This window comes from Trifolium pratense, linkage group LG3 (assembly GCF_020283565.1).
Source record: "Trifolium pratense cultivar HEN17-A07 linkage group LG3, ARS_RC_1.1, whole genome shotgun sequence".
Classification (NCBI taxonomy): Eukaryota; Viridiplantae; Streptophyta; class Magnoliopsida; order Fabales; family Fabaceae; genus Trifolium; species Trifolium pratense.
In genome coordinates this window covers 37,705,506-37,726,623 of record NC_060061.1, presented here as the reverse complement: position 1 = coordinate 37,726,623, position 21,118 = coordinate 37,705,506, and the positions used below count along the sequence as shown (strand labels likewise).

The window sequence follows — 21,118 nt, the reverse complement described above, 5'->3', positions numbered from 1 at the left end:
CCATTCTAAGAAAAATGTGATAGAAAAATTGATTAAAAAATAAAATTTGAAATATTTATAGATAAAAAACTTTAATCCTATTATAATTATTTGATCTAATGTACCGGTATATTGAAATTTGATAGATGTATCGTAGAAGCTCCCTTATATTATATATATTAAATTAAATAGTCCATAAATCGTAGCTCAAATTATATAATGCCGAACTCGCTAGTGTTGGACGTTAAAAATGGTGAACCACGATTATTTCACTTTGTGTGTGTAAGTTTGTTATTCACTCCTTTTCCAAAAAAAAAAAAAAAATCAAATAAATAAATAACAAAAATATAAGTAACCGGTGAAAACAAAACCTGATCTCAGTTTCTTCTACTTACTGCTGACTCTTTCACTCATTGTTCTCCAAAACCACACACAAACTATGGTCTCTCTCAAGCTATCCTCTTTCACTCACTTCTTCTCATCTCCATCAACAACCGCAATTTCTCACCGTTCCCCAATTATTCTCCGACGCCGCTTTCGCCAGCCACTCGCCGCCACCTTCTCCGCCAAAAGCACTGCGGCGGAGACCACCAAAGACAAAGTCGACAACTCGAAGAACAAAGTCCCTGACCGAGTCATCACGCCTAGGTCACAAGACTTCAATGCGTGGTATCTCGATATCATAGCTCACGCTGAATTAGCCGATTATGGTCCGGTTCGTGGTACAATGGTTATTCGTCCCTACGGTTACGCCATTTGGGAATCCATTCAGGTTCTTCTTTTTCTCTAAACTCGCGTTTATTCTTCGTTTCAATTAGTTTTCGATTTAATTTATGTGTTTCATTTTTATTTTTTGTTGTATATAGGAGTATTTGAATGTGAAGTTCAAGGAGACTGGACATAGTAACATGTATTTTCCACAGGTAAAATGGTTAACTCCGTAGTTAATTAACGATTTACTTAGCTTAATTATTGATATGTAGTTCAATTAGCATTTTATTATGTATTTTGACTTAAGATTATGTAGTTTCTGTAGTGTTGACCTTATAGCATTTTATAATTGTGCTTTGGTTTAGTATGATCATATTGTATTGCATTGCATTTTATATGTGTCGTGTTTTGTATCCGTGCTTTCTAGCTGTGCTATTTGTCATGTCAGAAAATGAGAAAACAAGGGTTGTGCAATGTAAGATCGTGATAATGTGGTATCATAACATGAAATTGCATTATCGGTCATTTGTTTGATGCTTTATCTCTAATCCGTGTCGCAGTTTATTCCTTACTCGTTTATAGAGAAAGAAGCAAGTCATGTTGAGGGTTTCAGTCCTGAGCTAGCACTAGTGACAATTGGGGGTGGAAAGGAACTTGAAGAGAAGCTCGTGGTATGGATGCTTCTACAACCTACCTTTTGTTATGATTTTTTTTTTTTGCGCACATTGTCTGGTGTTTACTGAATATATAAGTTGAATTACGAAATTAGTCATCTGCAGTATATTTCATTGAAAAGCTGTGACCTAAGGTTTTATCTTTGATTTTTCCATTTCTTGAGGCTGTGGCAGGTCCGACCTACTAGTGAAACCATTGTGAATCACATGTTTACTCAGTGGATCCATAGCTACCGTGATCTTCCTCTCTTGATTAATCAGGTAAATGTGGTCCTGGCTTCGTATGTTACCAAAAATATGCTTTCTTCTATGATGGGACAATTTAATTTAACCAAATTTTCCCTTTTGAATGAATGTTTCTTAGTGGGCAAATGTCACAAGATGGGAGATGCGCACTAAACCATTTGTGAGAACTCTTGAATTTCTTTGGCAAGAAGGTCATACCGCTCATTCAACTCCAGAAGAGGCAGAAAATGAGGTACACATTATTCTCTTTGTCAAGATTATAAAGTCTTCACTAGTTTACTTTATAATATATAATGGCTTAATCTTATTACACATATTCTGTTCAACTGCAGGCTAAACAAATGATTGACATCTATACTAGATTTTCTTATGAGCAAGCAGCCATACCTGTTATTACGGGTCGAAAATCTAAAGTGGAAACATTTGCTGGTGCTTGTAAGACCTATACGATTGAGGCAATGATGGGTGACAGAAAAGCATTGCAAGCAGGAACCAGCCACAACCTTGGGCAAAACTTTTCCCGTGCCTTTGATACACAGGTCTAGTGCTGTTACAAAACACAAAATACTTCATTCCTCTCAGTATTTTTTTTAGTTATCTTTTAGAATCATATGCCTCCATCTATAAAGTTGCCAGTGAGATGCTATGTTTTCGAGTTATTTATTTAGGCCCTTAAATTATAAGTATGCAACCTTGATTTTGCCATATATCTCAGTCTCTTTAAATACTTCATTATTTTAGTTTTTTCTGCAAATTCTTATTCATTACTTGTTACCACTAAATTTAACCGTCGAGTTAAATCAGCTCAAAGTGTCGGTAATATGAGATTCTTTCATCGGTTGCAGCCATATGTAGGATTAAGCTGTTTTTCTGTAGGTAGGAAGAGAAGAGTAGGATTAGTTGCAATTACTTGGTAGTTGGTACACACTTACGCAATAATCCTTCCTTAACTAGGAAACCCAACTAGTCCTACTATCCCTAGTACAAAAAAAAAACTAACTTGAGCCATAGTAGTCATAATATTTTTATGATAAATCCCAAGCCAATACAAATACAACTCAATATTTTTATTAAATACCAAACCATAAAAAGCATAAAAACTTATTGAAGAGACTAAAGTGAACCTTTTAATAGCTGCAGCTTCTAGATTCTGTTTTTGATAGAAACCAACTGGTATTATTACTGAATTGAAGAAAAGAACATAGATTACAAACTATTTCTAGAGTATTCAAGAGATACTAGACTCTTTCTTCCAACGCCAAAAAACCCCAAGCCTATACAAATGACAATATGACCACTCTCTAATCTCTCTTCCATATTTATAGGATACATGCCTTATTATTTCTATCAGCTAACTCAGCCTAACTAACTAACTAACTAACTAACCAACTTAATGCTCCTCTCACATAACTAACCTATCAGTTTTTTTTTCCTCCTTAATTTATATGATATTTTATTCATTTGCTTTTATTTTATGGGGTCTTCCTCCAACTTTTACTGATTTTTTTTGTTTGTTTAACGTATTGATATAAACTTTCAATGAGGATGCAGCTGCTCAAAATATATTGCTTGTGCAGTTCACAGATGAAAATGGACAAAGGGAATATATTTGGCAGACATCATGGGCAGTTAGTACTCGTTTTGTCGGAGGCATCATCATGACACACGGAGATGATGCAGGCCTAATGCTTCCTCCAAAGATTGCACCTATACAGGTGTGTATTGATGCTATTGGTGTCGAAATCATGTGTAGCTTTTTAGTGGTTGGAATACTCTGTACCTTGAACAGACAAATACAATCAATAATGTAGATTTTGCCACTTTAGCTGAATGAATTTCACACATAACACTCAACAAGACTCAACTGAATTCAAAATCTGATCACAATATTGTGATATACATCTACAAAATAAAAGCTGCCTCTTTTGGACAATCTGTTTAAGTCACATTTTTAGTCATCAGTTCATTTTCTTCCACGAAACCATTTTGCCTGTATCTCCTAATATACTGGCACCTATTTATACATGTAACTTTGTTCATAAAGTAATATCTCACTGCACGTGTTCCAGCAATGGATAACCGAACTTCATTTAGGGTATATTTGGATGAAGGAGTTTGAGAAGACAAGGGAAATATTTTCTATTCTAAATTGAGAGAATTATTAATCTTTACAGAAGTTATAAGGAATTCTGAGAAGATTACATGATACTCTTTCATTTTATCCCTCCTATTTTATAAAATTCTCATATACTAGTGAAGGGAATGCTTACTTGAAATAGAAAAAAAATTCTCTTCCACTCAAAACTTCTTCATCCAAATATAGAATTGTTTTCTATGCCTGTTCTTCTATAAGTAATGTAATGTCATTTGATTTTTCTTTTCATTTTTGACAAGATCATGTTGTCCATTGCCTGATTTAGGTGGTAATTGTACCAATTTGGAAGAAGGATGATGAAAAAATGACAGTCCTTAATGCAGCATTGTCTGTAAAAGAAGCTCTCCAAAGCTCTGGCATTAAAGTTAAACTTGATGACTCTGATCAAAGAACTCCTGGATGGAAATTCAATTTCTGGGAAATGAAGGTTCGGTGTTAAAATTGGATAGAATTCGTTTTCTGGGATCAAACCATACACATTACTTCCATTAATGCTGCTGGTTCTGTCCATATTAGACTATCTGAATATATTTATATTATTTCTATCTTCTTATTTCAGGGAGTTCCTCTTAGAATTGAAATTGGTCCCCGTGACGTGTCTAGTGGAAGTGTCGTGATATCCAGGAGAGATATTCCTGGGAAGCAAGGGAAAGTGTTTGGAATCTCTACGGAGCCTTCTATTTTGGAGGCATATGTTAAAGACAAGTTGGACGAGATACAATCTTCTCTTTTGGAAAGGGCTATTGCATTTCGAGATAGGTTCATTCCTTTTCAGATACTTTTTGCATGTGATAGATATTTGGATTGTCTAAAGTTCTACTAATCTAATTGTTGATTCTTTTTTTAAAGTTATTTTAGTAGTGAATATAAATCCTGAACAAAGTATTGATAAATGATGTATTCTAGAGTTTGGCCTAGTTTAATAGTTGAGAGAGAATTTCATAAACTGCATACTCACTCTTCTGACCAACCCAAGTCCACTCTGAAATAATTAGAGTACGACAAAGGTCACCGAGAACTGCATCTACTGCTATAGTGGTGATAAAAATAATTCCAATCTCAATTAGAAAGGCAATCAATTGGAATGAGTTCCCGTGTTCATCAAGGTTTTCTTATTCAAAACCTTTCCAGCAAATGATTTGCATGAGTTATAATATATTAATAGGCCAGTGCGATCAAACTCCATAGCTTGTTGCTTGTGAAATTTTGGATAGAGAAATTTCATTCTTTATCTTGCTCTTTTCAAGTTGTGCACTTCCCATTGCACTCGTGTTCATGACATTGCCAGCAAATCATCAAATTGACATGATTATTTCTTTTGCAGTAATATTGTAGATGTGAGCACATACGATGATCTTAAAGCTGCAATATCACAAGGCAAATGGGCAAGGGGCCCTTGGTCTGCTAGGTTGCGTTTTTATCCCTTATTTCTTATATAACTATGTCATGATGGTGGCAAATAAGTGAAATAACTAACATGTAACCATGAAGACCATGATTAACTATTCTAATGTCAAACTTTGAAATGTTGCAGCGATGAAGATGAGTTAAAAGTGAAAGAGGAAACTGGAGCAACTATCAGGTGTTTTCCATTTGAACAGCCACAAGGGATTAAAAGATGCTTAATGACTGGAGATCCTGCTGAAGAAGTGGCTATTTTTGCTAAATCATACTAACTCTGCAATTTTATAGTTTTTTTTTTCAACTGATAATATGATTTGTGGGCGGGTACTTGTACTTTATTTTTTTGCATTCTTGCTATTCTGAAAAATTAATTTATTGTTGTCACTTAGGCAAGTTGTAAAAAAAGTGATATATTTATTGAGTGTAACTTTTATTCTTAGTCTGCTGTGATTGTTTAGAAAGATTACTGAGTTTGTTGATATCACTGTAATTTATGTGTGCCTTTTTATAGTTTGATTATCTTTTATCTAGTACAGTGACTTTTACCTTCAATGCTTTAAACTCATGCTTTGTTTGGATGACTTCTTTGGATGACAAGAGAAAGTGCAAGCAAAGAATGTTGGAGGAATACTCTTATGCTTTATTTTATTTTTTAAACAGTCTATTTAGTAATTTATGCATTTTCCAATTAATGTTGTTAGGTTTTGCCGAGCTTGAGAATCGAATCTCTGACCACCTTATCATTCCACTATTCAAGTCATTCATCTCAATCACCAAATATATTTATATCTCTTAGGATTTGAATCTTCTAAAATGAATAAAGAATAAAGTGAAAAAATTGTGATCGTGATAACCCTATGATTTTTGTGACATACTTATAATATCCATCTTTGATATTTTAATTAATGGTTGATATTCCTCACTTTGCATTTTAAAGTGAATCACTCACCACCAGAAATTGAATTCAGATTTTCCTAAATAATTTGTCTTTACAAATAACTCATTAACCACTTGAGGATTAACGATACAATTTTTTTATAAGAGCTAACAATACAATCTTTAACGATAGGACCAAAATATGAAAAATCATTTAAATATAGTTTTTTTTTTTTGACACGTAGTTTCTTTAAAATTGTTGAGAAAGTTTGTTTAAATATGTTGACGGATAAGGGAGGGCCAACGAGGCAAGCAAAACAACAAACCCGGGTTCTGGAAACAACCAAACCAGTAAGTAAGTAGCAGCAGCTGAAAAGCACAGTGAATATTGATTGGGTGATGAGATGCAGAAACTGAAGTATCTAACCGATGTTGAATGGAAGAAGAAACATGACATTGACATGCATATACCAATTTACCCATTTACATTCACTCACTCATCATAATCATAATCATAACCATATTCCCCTTATTAATTCCACCTTCTCTACTCACCCCAACCACAAACCTCTCTTCCAATTCTTCTCCGTAAGAACCCATTTCTAATTACTACTACTAATTATAATTACTAATCAATTCATTTTCTCTCTCTAATTTGTTGTTTTGTTTCAGGGTATTCTGAGGCCTACAATTCGATCATTTTCAACCAAAATAACCGCTTCCTGCAAAACCATGGCCAGTTTCGATTCCGACTCCGTCACTTACCTCAAACAGCAAGAAGCCGCTGAGATTGATGAAACTCTCATGGGTCCTCTTGGCTTTAGCGTCGACCAGCTCATGGTTACTTAATTTTCATCTTCCTTTTCTTTTCTTTTCTTTTCTTTTATGTTATTTCTCAAAGCTTTTGATTTTGATTCTCTGTGCATTTTCAATTGCAGGAATTGGCTGGTTTGAGCGTCGCTACTTCCATATATGAGGTATTTGTTTTCTTAGGTTTCATCTCTTTGTTTTCTTTTCTTACTTATGCTCTGTTTGGATAAACAACTTAATTAAGCACTTATATTAATGCTTCTGTATAATCTATTTCCATAACAAAAAATGCTTCTGTATGAATGTTATCCTAGACAATGTTGTTAAATAGCGGCTGTATCGCTATTGCATAGTGGAATAGTGGTGCTATAGCATAGTTGTGTAGCACGTGTAGCTAACATAAGTTCGCTATTGTTTCGCAATACTCTATTAAGTACAAAATATCGTGAACTAGTGGCTATAGCACACTTGTGTAGCAAAATTTGAACAAATTGCTATTTTTCGTGATCCACAATTGACAACACTGATCCTAGAGAACTTATGGAAATAAGCTGAAAACAGCTTATGGACATGTCATAAGTTGTTTTCATAAGCTCTCCCAAACAGTATCACAAGTTTTTATTCCATTGGATAAGTTCAAATTAGTTAATTTAAATAAGCCCTTACTATAACTCAATCATGAAAGTTTCTTGTGCTGCGCATGTTTAAAAGGTTCTTGTGCTGCGCATTTAAATAAGCCCTTACTTGAGCTTTTTTTCTTTCACAGGTTTATAAACCCGGTGACTATAGTCGTGTTCTTATTGTATGTGGTCCTGGTAACAATGGTGGCGATGGTCTGGTGGCTGCCCGACACCTGCATCACTTTGGTTACAAGCCATTGGTCTGCTACCCAAAACGTACCCCCAAGCCTCTCTATGCTGGGTTAGTTACTCAGGTACTATAGAGACAAGTTGACAAGATTTAGAAACACTCTTTTTGTTTTTTTCGGTTCTTATATCACCGTGACATTTATTTCTGTGGCTTTAATATGAGTAGCTGGAAATCTTATATGTGAAATATTTATATTGTATGTAGCTTGAAGCGTTGTCAATCCCTTTCTTGTCGGTGGAAGATCTACCTCCAGATTTCACCAACGACTTTGACATTCTAGTCGATGCCATGTTTGGATTCTCATTTCATGGTACTTTTATATTTTAAAATTATAATTTTCTGTGATCCTTGTTTATCTACTTCATTCTCACCAATGTTTTGAAATTGGGGATCAAACATCATGCCATTTTTACTTCTTTTCTGTGCCTAATTATTGTCTTGAATTGCATGTGCTACTTATCTCTTTATTCATATATGCTTCCTCATTGTCTTATGCTTATTTTCTCCTCAGAACTTTTTAACGTGTCTTTTCTCTACGGAATTCGTTTGTGGGATCACTGTTAGAATAAATATGAATGCTAGCTACACGTATGAATGATAGTTTTGCAACAATATTTCCGAATCCTATGAACATTGGACTCATTTCACAAAGTTATTTAAAGCAAATATGTTTTGTCTGTTATCAACATAAGCTACTGTTTAAGTGTTCAAACAAATAACTTCATTTGATTTGACATTATTTAAATTTGTTATTTCCTAATTATCCAGGTTCTCCAAGGCCTCCCTTTGATGATTTGATCCAAAGACTTGTTTCTTTACGTAATAATCATAATCAAATTGGCCAAAAAAGACCGGTTATAGTCTCTGTAGATATTCCCTCTGGATGGCATGTTGAAGAGGGAGATGTTGATGGCACAGGAATTAAACCTGATATGTTGGTATGTTTCTAGGGCATATCTCTGTTTGATTATTTGTTTATTTAAACACTGGAATTTTGATATAATTAATATCCCAAGATATTTCGTTCAAGTGTAAATTGTGTTTTTAATGAGAGACGGGCCCACTGATATACAAAGTTTTTGTAGATCTCTTTGACAGCACCAAAATTTTGTGCAAAGAAGTTTGGCGGCCCTCACCACTTTTTAGGAGGTAGATTTGTCCCACCTGCTATTGCTGAAAAGTATAAGCTTATACTTCCACCCTATCCTGGAACATCCATGTGTGTCCGAATTGGAAAGCCTCCTCAAATTGATATTTCAGCTCTACGTGAGAACTATATCTCTCCAGAATTTCTTGAACACCAGGTGGAGGCAGACCCCCTTAATCAGGTAATGTTCATGTAAATGACTTGAGCATTGTCTAGTTCAGTTTCCCATTTCTAGTATTTTGAGTACTAGGATCTTAACAGCTATGACTACTTGTCAATCTATAACTGTATTATGTTGTATTTGTTACCTGCAGTTTCGTAAATGGTTTGATGATGCTTTGGCTGCGGGTTTGAAGGAACCAAATGCTATGGGCTTATCAACTGTAGGGAAGGATGGAAAACCGTAAGATCAGCCTCTATATTTTTATGTTAAAATACTCTTGTACAGTGATAGATCACTAAATGTGTATTTTAGGAGAAACAAGAGGCAGACCCAGTCTAGCCAGCCCAAGTAGTTATTTTTATTTGTTGTAGGGAATTTCTTTTTAATTTGTAATTGTCTGAGAGGTTATGGCAATAACAACTATAATTCTAGTTTATATCAGAATAATCAGTTGTCATATTTTCCTAATCCCGTGTTTGAACTCTTAAGCTTAATTAAAATGAATTTCTGTCCTACCATAATATGTTCAATATTGGAACATTTTCAAATTAATCTACTTCCATTGGCTGCAGCTCATCACGGATTGTATTGCTAAAAGGCTTCGACAAGGATGGATTTGTGTGGTCAGTAATAGTCTGCTATTTTTTTTTTTTTTGTTAAAATTGCTTTGGCAATGCTATTCAGAAAATTGTTTTTTGTGTTCACCTACGTCTGTTGCTTTGTACAGGTTCACAAACTACGAAAGTCAAAAGGGACGTGCATTATCTGAAAATCCACATGCATCACTTCTTTTTTATTGGGATGGTTTAAACCGGCAGGTGACTATTGTTTTCGTGCTAGCTTGCCACATCTTCAGATTGATTTGTTTGTAAATAGAACTGTCAGCATTATTTTTCATGCAAAAGAGTATCATGTCTTCTCTAAGAAAACTAATGGCCACAGCAGACCATAATGTACTTTCCTAGGGTAAAAAATGAGCATAAGAAAAATATTTGATATTTATAACTTCTGAAGAGAATGTTTAAGATTGTGGATGATTAAAAATTTTCCGATGTTATAACTTGGGAATTCAGAACATCTATAATCAACTCCATATATGAAGGTTGCTGCATCCATTAAAGTATCAAGGCAGATATCGTGAGATATGTCCAGACACAGTGAAATAGTGATATGCTCTCTATTAGGAAAGTGTGTGTGCAGAAAAAACTGAAAAGGAGTTAGGAGTGAGCAGGAATTAATAAAAGAAGTTGTAACTGTCCGTTAGTAGTTATTTATGAGTCTTTTTAATAGTAGAAAATAATTGAAGTTGGGCGGCTGTCAATTTTGAGAGTTAGGGTGGGAGGGTCCTGGTTCCTTGAATTACCTATGTGTGTGTTATATCAGTTTCATTCATTTCAGAGAGAAATATAGAGTCTATTATTTCCATTTTTCTGTTGCATTCGATTTCTTTTTCTTGTATTCTGGTCCTGCTTTATTACATAGAAAAGCATATTTTGGTATTGTATGTCCTACATTTTTTGTTAAAAAAGAAATGCCGGTATTTGATTACTCGACCTTTACCTAAATCCATGGAGAACCTTGTTACCTCTACTTTTACAAATTTTGAGATTGGACCCCCTTTGGGGCATGGGCATTTTCATAAGATTCGGTTGTGGTCCTTAAGGTCTAGATTCAGTAATGTGTTGATTTGCTTTTAATATTTTGAAGTCTGGATACATAAAACTTGATTTTCGGTATTAATGAGTCTTACTCAGACAATTGAAAATATTGAGCAATTTTATTTAATTTCTGGTGAGGGTTCAGTTAAAACATGATATGACTGGTGTCGTATTATTTTTATTATTATACTCTTTTGTTGAACTAAATAATAGACCTGTTTTTTGATTCAAAAAAAAAAAAAGAAGACCTGTTTGACCATGATCCTTATTATATTTTACTTCTGCTACTACAAGTTACATTTGATTACTTATACCACAGAAAACGTCCAATTTTTTAAAGTGATAGCTGGACATGATCTATACCTCAGGAGTTAGGACAACTGGCAAAATAACTAAACCTAGATGACCCCAGGTTCATGTCTGCTATTCAAATTGATTATTTTATTTTTTGTTGTTATTTTGCATTTGCCGACTTGTTTTATTGGTAAGGAAACAATAAAGAAACAAAAAGGTCTTCTTATGTCTATTCTTTATTATACATATTAATTATTATTATTATTATTATAATTTGCAAGTTCTATGAAAATGTACTTGGAAAAAATAAATCAAAATGCAGTAGTATTACCTCTAAGAAAGGTTTGCTGGAACTGTGGTTTGTATACCAATTTAAGAGAATGCATCCAGCTATATATTACAAACTTCATGTTACTCTGCTTTATGCGGAGGGCGGAGGCTAGCTACATAACTCAGATAATCACAATATCTAACAATTTGTTGTTGATTTGCTTTTTATTGCTTTTTTTTCTAGGTACGTGTGGAGGGGTATGTTCAGAAAGTTTCTGATGAGGAATCAGAGCAGTATTTCCATAGCCGTCCAAGAGGAAGTCAGATTGGAGCAATAGTCAGCAAGCAGGTCTACTTCTGCTTCATTCTAATTAATCTAGTTGTTATATACAAAAATTAATGTAAACTTATATTTTCAATTTCTTGATCATTAGAGTACTGTAGTGCCTGGTAGGAATGTTCTTTACGACGAGTACAAAGAGCTGGAACAAAAATATGCTGATGGGTAAGTTATTTGATCAAATCCTTTTGACTCGATGTTGTGAGTTCTGATACAATGTCAGTCCCATGTGATGGTTGATAATTGAAAATTTTCGTCTTCCATAACTCCCCTTGGCGTAGACTTGGACATCTGATTAGCTGTTGTCTCATTTGGCCAAGAAATTTTTCTCTTTATACCATTTGTTAAATCAGGGAAAACTAGAAATAATCCTTATATTTTCTGCTTGCAGAAGTGTGATCCCTAAACCTAAAATTTGGGGAGGATACAGGCTTACACCACATCTTTATGAATTTTGGCAAGGACAGAAATCTCGCTTGCATGACAGGTGGTTGCTCCCCCGTTTATGATAGCTTGTTTGTTTTCGAATAGCCTGTTTTAACATGCATGAAACCAAACAGTATGTACATTAGGACTTTCAAGTCAGAATATTATATTTGTTTCTCGCTGTTTTGGTTCAAGACTTATGCCATCAAAGTTGATCTATCCTAATATGGCTGCTTATGATAACATTCTACATACATATTTGATTACAGCATTTTTTTACTTTAAAAGGCTATTTAGTATTTTCCCCACAGATTCGGTTAATTAAACAAGTTTGAGGGGGTTATACTGAAAATTTTCACCGATATACTTTTGCTACATCTTCCTTCCCTACCTCATGATTATTTGCAACTTTCTTTTTATGCATTCTAATGAAGTATTTGAGATTTCCTTTCTTAGAGCATTTGAAATCCTTGTCAAAGGAGTATCATTTCCTTCTTGTTTACCTACAACAGTACTCCGTGAGACTGAGGTAAATTTTCTTTGAAAAGTTTCGATTGATATTTATATGCATGTCTAATTGACAGGTTGCGATATGTTCCCCATGATATCGATGGACAAAGGCTATGGAAGGTTGAGCGGTTGGCTCCCTGATAATTTTACTTATTTTTCAATATCTCAACATGTTAAAATAAGAGAGATGAACTTGTTTCTATATATCAACATTTTTTTCCCAAATATATATGTGTTGTGCTGTTTCTTTGGGTTCTTCATCCTAAATAGGCTCTCTGTGGGATCTTCATTTTGAGTAGAAACTTTCAGAATGATGAGTTTGCCCCGCCAAAAACACGTCAAAATTGTATATTTGTTATTTAAATGAAAAGACAAATCAATAATGCTGAAAGAAGATTGAGAAATGCAGTTCCATTGGAATTATACGCAATGCTATATATGCTACTATATTATATTATTGTATTGTTATTGTTAGTTGTTATATATTTGGATCCTAAGATGATCAAAGCATGAACTGCTTGAGAGTGAATATGCAGTATATTTGCTGTCGGCGTTTAGCCTCAATCCTATCTATCATTTATGCATTGAATACCTTCAAGATAAGACCCCTTTCTTTTCATTTTATTATCATGGGGTGGGCATAATAACTGTTGAACTGAACCAAACTGCTAAACCAAACCAAATTGAACCGAAAATAACTGAACCTATTATAAAAGTTAACAAACCGAACCAATATTTTAATTACAGTTCTTTGACCAGAACCAAACTGTGAATAACTGAGCCAAACTGCTTAAGAACTGAACTGCAAACATTAAATCATTGAATCCTTCTCTCTCATCTTCAACAAATTCACACGGTTGTCCATGAAATCAATGAATCTTTCATCCACCTCTTCCTATTTGAGTCCGACACAGTCAATGCAACAAGATCTCAAAATCAGAGTAAAAGGGATAAAGATTAGTGGAAATTGACGAAAACAAAAGCTGAAAAATTGAATCCATTGAATAAGGCTGTTTCGATTTCAATCAACGAGTAAAAAGTGGATTAGATAATCACTCTCTAGATTTTATTGAAGTGAAGGTGGAAAGATCATGAGAATTGATGAAAATTCTCTCCTTTTTTATTTTCTTTTTGTTCGGCAAATTTGCCTCTTGGTTCAGTAAATTGTATGGTTATGAAATTAATTGCCTCTTGGTTCAAATATTTAATTATAATTCACTTTCGTTTTCTGCTAAAAATAAATTAACCAGTCAACAAATATTTGATTTTGGTTCAGTTCAGTTTTACAATGAAAAACCAGTTAACTAAACCATTAACAACAGTTTAGTTCAGTCCAAATTGTTAACAGTTTGGTTTGGTTTTTTTAAACTTTAAATAGATATGGTTCAATTTGATTCAGTTCAGTTTTCCTCCAAAACCAAACCATGAACACCCTAATCATGAGTGCAATGCTTGTCCAAAAGTTTGGATGAGTTTGAACTTTGAAGAAATTCATGAAAGATTTGACAGCATGGAAATTCTCTGATTCCAACCATATTATTTTTCATAAAAATAAAAAATACTTCACTCGAATCAACATAATATTGATGGCATGTTTACTTTTGAGTGTGTGTGTTTTACATATCTTCTCTGTCTACCACCAAATGGAGTGACAGTGTAAAGAGCGATCAACAAGCGAGATATCCAAGAGGTTGCTTAGCTTTGATCCTTATAGAGTTTAATAACTACACACTTAAGAAATTATAGATGTCCAATTGTATGTTATCATTGTGCAATTCTTTCTTTTTTCAGAGCCATTTTTACACAGGAAATATGTTCAATTCTTTCTTTTTTCCGAGCCATTTTTACACAGGAAATTTATTCTGTCAATTTTTTAAAAATGGATTTTATTCTATTAGTAGTATATAATATTTAAACTCTAATTCATATATAAAACTACAATGTAGGAGAAAATTTCGTATAATGTTCAAATTCCAGCCGAGAGAAATATTCATATTTAGTGTTTGAGAGTGCCTCAAATAAGATTACCTCCAACGGAAGAAATCTCTGGAGAAGAAAAGGTAAGAGTTCATTCTCGTAAGGTCATAGGTAAATGTAAAAGAAGATTGTATAAGCCCATATAAAAAGACAAAATTTAACTACTCAAACGCATGTGTTGAATTGAATGTTATTGTCCGGTTAAAAATATAATGTGCATTCATGTTTTTAGTAAACCAAGTAATTGTGTTTAAATGGTTAATGAGCTCTCCCTTAGACGAAACGTTCGGAAGAATCTGAGTTTGATTTTTTATAGGAATAATTATTGGTCAAACTTTACTTACCTCACAACCGAGCTCTGAATTACTGAGGCGGCTTCCCTTGAAAACATAAGTAAGTTTTATTGTATACAAATCTATGAAGCACTTGTACATACATTACACAACAAAGACACTAAAGTAGGGGATGATACTACTTTATTTTCTGTAAACTTTTTTTTTAGTTGTTACTCCATATATGTATTATGATTAAACTTTCGAGGGTCTAAAATGCTATTTAAAATGGAGGTGAACACCTATTATTGGATTTGGATGACATATCTACAATTATCAGTTTTTTTTTTGTCAAGTAGTCTCGTGGTTATAATTTCATCCTTGAGGTGAATAAGTAAAGTGTCTGGAGTTCGAACTTCGACTCATGTATGTAAAATGCGATTTCCCTACCAAAACTAAGATCATGGGGACCCACAATTATCATTGTTATTTCCAATTAATATTTTATCAAAATGGCAAAAAATTGATAAAATGAAACTGAGAAATTAAGAACTTGTCATTGGGAAGCTTTCTTTTGGAAGGTTCATTTTGCCTTTAGTTAGCAAAAATACACAGGTGCACAACAAAGGAAGAACAGGCCTGTGAGGCGTGAGCAACTGAACTGAGCACCATTTAACATGAGTGTTAATTGAATGGTTGAGGCATGCACTCGGTGGCTCTGATTAACAAATCTTCTGGCAAGTTTGTTTTAAAATAATACCCGCACTATCATTTAATTCAGCAGCCGTCACAGAACAAAGCTACAAAATGTTGGATTTTTAAAAAACTAATGAAGGACGGTGACCAGTTTTGGAGCATCATCCCTTGGCTTGTCAAGAGACCGATACATGTAAAGTAACTCGACGTCATCAACTGGGTCTTGTGCAGTATTGATGACTTCCAACACCAGATGGGGCAGTGTCTGTGCAATTGCTTGGCAAGCTTGGCGAGTCACTTTACAGGAAGACATCCAGAGAAACCTCATGTTGTAGAAATGTTGCAAACCACAACACAGAGCTCCATCCCCAAATGGACCATCCCTGATTTCAAGCTTTTGCAGATTAGTACATCCTTGTAGCACATTCTTGAGCCCCAAGTCTGTGTCTCCAGCAAAATTAACTGACAGTGTCCTAATCAACTTCCCATACTTCCCAATGTAAGAAAAAGCTCGATCAGTCAAAAAACCAGACACGTCAAGTCGAGTGAGCTTCTTGCAGTTCATAACAATAGCACCAACACCCTCATCCATGGGTGGTTGAGTCAATGCATCTGGCATATAACGCCCGATTATACATAGTCGAAACACTACAAGATTAGGGCAATTCCTTGACAAAGCTACCACAGCTGCATTTGTCATTCTTTGACAGAAAAACATAATGTACTGCAATTTCCTACAGCCTCGAGAAATCGCTTCCAATCCTACCTCAGAAACCGGAGCTTCTACCCCATCACTTGCGTGAAGGTGATAAACACGAAGCTCGCGCAAATCTTTGCAAGTTTGAGCTACTACCTGTAGGCCCTCATCAAATATTGCATCACGGACCTGTATAACAAAAAAGCAGAAAAGCAAACTTTAGTTTAGTCCACATCAAGACAATTCGTTGAACTGAACAATGCACATACAGAATGGTTCAAAAACAAGACATACATACCCAAAGGGTCTGTAGTTTATGACAACGAGAAACAACCGATTTGATTTGATCTGTATCAATAATATCAGCATACTGGAAATCCAAAAATGTGAGATTACCACAAACAGGATAAATGTCAGGTAGGTACTCGGGCAAAATATCCCTGAATCCAGATAAACAAACTAAGGACTTGGAAGCCGCAAATGGAGACTCAAAAACCAGTTCATCATCCTCGGTATCTTCTGGTACATCAAAAGAACCTGTTCCAAGATCCGTTAGATGTGGTGCTATATGCATCAAACGGTATAGATGAAATATTTTAACGTGTCCATTCACTCTCAGCCTCTTCAATGAAGGAGACCTAGCAACCAACTTCTCCAACGCCTCCAAATTAATCGGTGAGAAAACAGAATCAAAAACAAGAGATTCCAAATGGGTTTCACCCTCTGGAAAACATGATATCCAATCAACTATTCCGCTATAGTCGCTAACATTAATATCAACCAAAGATTCCTCAAGATCAAGCACTCTCAGCAACCTGATAACAAAAAGTAATGAATTTTTTTGTCAAGCAAGCCACACAAATTACAATGCCATGATTCATACCTTTCCGGAATAAACATCTTAATTAAGCGTGTATGTATCAATGTTTATATATAAGTTATTTGTATTTGTAAATAAAATTGTCAAACTGTTTTCATAAGTTATAAACAATTTATTTTATCATCAAGAACTATGATATGTTGTTTGCTTAAGCTCTTCAAAACGGTCTTTCAAGTGGATAAGCTCGAATAAGGGCTAAACAGCTTATTTGCAGCTTATAGCAGCTGCCCTTATGTACAAGCTATTTTTATAGCAAATGATAAAATAAAGATTTTTTTTATATGCTACAAGCTATTTTCAGATGCTATATTAGATAATTTATGAAAATAAGTTGAAATTTTTTTATGAAAATTGTGGTAACCATTTTTCATAAGTTCTACCAAATAGTGTCACAAAGCTATGTTAGTAAATAAGCTCAAATAAGTCAATCCAATCAGATCAAGGGCCCGTTTGGATTTGGCTTATTTTTGAACTTATGAAAATAAATAAACTTTGATGTTATTTCATAAGTTTTCACTATAAAAAATTGTATCTTTATAAATTGTTTACTAGTACACTATGAAGCATGGACACCTCTATGATTAGGCGTGTCGCGGTGTCCGACATGTGACACGTGTCAGATAGTTCAGACCAGTGTCCAAAAAAACTCAATTTTTCCTTTACTTTGACACTCCTTTGATCGGTGTCCGACACCTGTAAAACATACGTACAACATGTGTCGGACAAGTGTCCCAAAAAAATTGTTTTTTCTTTGCTTATACTCCTCATTAGGCACATATCAGACATATCTACAAGTGTTAAAGATGTGTTGAAACAACAATATTGATCGATGAGTAATTGAAGACATTACATTTTTATTTTTTTGAAGCTTGTTATAGATATATGAAGACATTACATTTTGATTACAATATTTTTAGTTTTTTCGATAATAGATGGATGAATAAAGGTAAAAAATCATCATATCTTGTTTTACATGTATATATTTTGACTCTCAATTTATATATTTTATAAATATATAGTGGTGTTATGTGCGAGCCATGTCTGTGTCAGTGTCGTGTCCATGTCAGAGTCAAAGTCAAGTTCGTGCTTCATAGCTCTTGCACTACCATAAGTTTATTTATTTGCATAAGATTTTTTGCATAAGCTAAAAAATAAGTGAATCCAAACAAACTGATGATTGTGAACAATGAAGAAAGAGAAAGGGCACTACCTGCACTTGGTGGCAACAGCGGCGAGTCCAGGGGTTCCGAAACCTTCACAACTAACGAGGACGAGTTCTTTGAATGCGGCAAATGAATCACCGAGGAGAGAAAGATCGTCGTCGGTGACAGACATGCGTTTGAGGTGAACCTTCTCAAGCCATGGGTAAGCGGTGGAGAAGGCGGTGAGCCACTGAGAGAAATGAGCCCCCCAATCGGCCGGCAACATATCGAAATCAGCCAAACGTGGCTTACCTTTGATGGTGACAGACAGGATGCGGCTGAACCGGGATACAACGCGGCGGGGAGAGATTGCGTAGCAGTTGGATATGAAGAGTTCCGATCTGGTGAGTGCATCCGTTCGCCACCATGATTTACAGACCAATGAGGCGGCGTTTCGGTCGCGTCGTGAAGTGAGGAATTGGAGTACGGTTTCTAGGACAATCTCGAGGACGTGGTCCGGGTTATGTGATTGAAGCTCCGATAAGGGGTAATTTCGGGGTTTTGTGGCGTTGCGATTCTTCATGATAATGATAATGATGATGATTCAGTATTCTCCTTTCGGTAGATAGAGTGAAGATGATGAGTGAGTGAGTGAGTTACTCAATTTAATATGATTGCTAAAATAGTAGACGGTACCTTTTTGTTAGTATGAACAAGAAGGAGGGAACGGAAGTCATTATCGGAGGGAAAAAATATTTCACAAAGTACTACTAACTACATCACTTGAAATGGTGATAAAAGTTGGGATGAAAATATTTAATTTAATTTCCAAGGGATTTATTATTTATTGCAAGACGTTGTAGTAAATTTGGACTTTTAAATTGATAGTCAAAATTGTATTTTTTTACTATATGAAATTGAGTTTGTAATTAGAATTATCCAACGGTCGAGATTTGCTATAATAATAATAATAAGGCTTAATTAGTTAAATATCCCTTAAAGATATTTTAGGTTTCACAATAGTCTCTTAAAGGAAAAAAAAAAGATTCGGATAGGTCCCTTAAAGACATCTCTGTTAATCAAATTGGTTCATTCCGTTAATTTTTATAAGGTGGACCAACATTGTAATGGTCCACCATATACCTCATTAATTTTTTAATTTTAACCATTTGATATTTTTCTCTAAATAAAAACCATTGAGTATCTGTTTGATTTGGCGTTTTGAAACCCCAAACGCGAGTTACAATAGCCAGACACGATTTGAACCAAATCTTGGATGTTTGGATAACTTGGAAAAGCAAATCTCTAGAACGTGATTTTAGCCCCAAACGCGAGTCATCTTAAAGCTAGAAATTGGAGCTTCCACATCAAAAAAAAATCAAGTCCAAGCAATTCATTTTCTGTGGCATGTAAACTTACCTATTTGCCCATAAATTTATTTCTTCTTCTTCTTCAACATGACCCAGATTCACGCATTCTTTCTCTCTAAAACCCACAAACATACAGACTTGTTTTTCCCCTTTGCAAGCTTGAATTCATCACACAACAATTGAGCAATGGAGAAATGGTAGCATCAGAGAAGAATACTGAGATCTGGAGATGGAATAACGATAGAACATAGAAGAGTGCTGAGAAATGGGGAGAGGAATCAATTTCCATAAATGTAGAAGGTTCTGGACTCCAGTAGAATAAGAGCAATTTTTTGTTGATTTTTAGTTTCACTAATGGGTTGGGTTTTTCTTGATTTTTTTGTTTTGTTTTTTCACTATTGAGTTTGATTTTATTTCTACTGGGTTGGGTTTTAGTCTCAACCAAACTGTCCGAACAAATATGAACGATGGACAAATTTTGTTATTTTTTTTGATAATTTTTAAATGTGTTTTTGTTTTCTAATTGATTTTTAATTAAAACCTATTTTGGTAATTAGCCACTCCAAAAGCAATTTTGATCTAAATTATCCAAACAATATAAATAAATGAAAATCACTTTTACTAAATGTATCCAAACATAAATCAATTCTATTCAACTCACTTTTAATCAAAATCAATTATCACAAACTCAATTTTCTTCAACTCACAACCAAACACACAATGAATCTTATAGGTCTATTGTGCTCAATGATGAAGCATCAACACCTAATTTTGTTTTCCTTTTCTTCATCTTCTTCATTCATTTGTTCTTGATGTTCTTCATTATCTTCATGATACAAATCCAAAAAAAAAAACCCAGAAAAAAGTTCATCCTCTCAAACTCATTCCTTTAGCTTTCATGATCTAATTTTATTAAACTCTTCTTACCTATGAACCAGTTAAACAAGATTTTTCTTTCTTTGTTTTTTGGGTCCAGATCCAGAGCAAACACCATTGTTTTAGCCAGGGGCGGATCCAGTGTACCATGAGGGTGTGCACTTGCACACCCTGAACTTTGAAAAATTGCACCAATAACCCCATGTTTTTGAATTTTGACCACACTGATTTTTTTACTTTGCACCTTTGACCCAAAGATTTTTAAACTAGACCCCAAAATTCTCTCACTTCATTTATTCTATCTGACACATCAGATTTTTGGTTCACTTTTTTCTGAAGAATTTTTACTTTTCAGTTCTTTCTCGTTATCCCATATATTTGACTTTTTCTTCAAAGAATACTACTAGTAGTATTACAGTACTACTAAAGTTGACTTTTCCACTGCGTTCCATTTGCTATGGTGATGAATTCTCACAAACATTTTTTTCACAAACATATACTCCCTCCGGACACAATTATCAGCAAAAAAATCACTTTTTAGTTTCATCGAAAAAGTAATATATCTGGTCAATAATATAGATTGGATACATTAGTTTTTCAATGAATCTAAAAAGTATTTTTTTGCTTATAATTGTGTCCGAAGGGAATATTATATAGTATTGGAGTAAAAAATAG

The 21,118-nt window shown here is 34.3% G+C and overlaps 3 protein-coding genes across 3 annotated transcripts; 2 read left to right on the top strand and 1 right to left on the bottom strand.

Moving 5' to 3' along the window:
• Positions 1-345: 345 nt before the first annotated feature.
• On the top strand, positions 346-5,679 carry LOC123916348 (proline--tRNA ligase, chloroplastic/mitochondrial). Its single transcript, XM_045967787.1, has 11 exons — positions 346-751; positions 846-902; positions 1,251-1,361; positions 1,539-1,625; positions 1,729-1,842; positions 1,943-2,149; positions 3,188-3,325; positions 4,031-4,192; positions 4,325-4,524; positions 5,090-5,173; positions 5,300-5,679. Exons 1-11 carry the CDS (start codon positions 419-421, stop codon positions 5,439-5,441), a joined length of 1,635 nt encoding a protein of 544 aa, XP_045823743.1. The 5' UTR covers positions 346-418; the 3' UTR covers positions 5,442-5,679.
• A 578-nt stretch (positions 5,680-6,257) lies between these two features.
• LOC123914003 (pyridoxine/pyridoxamine 5'-phosphate oxidase 1, chloroplastic) lies at positions 6,258-12,990 on the top strand. Its single transcript, XM_045964962.1, has 14 exons — positions 6,258-6,633; positions 6,718-6,885; positions 6,984-7,022; positions 7,622-7,789; positions 7,930-8,035; positions 8,494-8,663; positions 8,811-9,053; positions 9,187-9,275; positions 9,608-9,658; positions 9,763-9,853; positions 11,502-11,606; positions 11,692-11,762; positions 11,989-12,084; positions 12,608-12,990. The coding sequence occupies exons 1-14, from the start codon at positions 6,475-6,477 to the stop codon at positions 12,672-12,674; spliced, it is 1,623 nt and encodes a 540-aa protein (XP_045820918.1). The 5' UTR covers positions 6,258-6,474; the 3' UTR covers positions 12,675-12,990.
• Positions 12,991-15,209: 2,219 nt separating this feature from the next.
• On the bottom strand, positions 15,210-18,985 carry LOC123919052 (transport inhibitor response 1-like protein). The gene is made up of 3 exons (XM_045971273.1): positions 18,266-18,985; positions 16,474-16,990; positions 15,210-16,364 (listed from the first exon to the last, which is right to left on the bottom strand). Exons 1-3 carry the CDS (start codon positions 18,778-18,780, stop codon positions 15,609-15,611), a joined length of 1,788 nt encoding a protein of 595 aa, XP_045827229.1. The 5' UTR covers positions 18,781-18,985; the 3' UTR covers positions 15,210-15,608.
• Between the last annotated feature and the right edge of the window lie 2,133 nt (positions 18,986-21,118).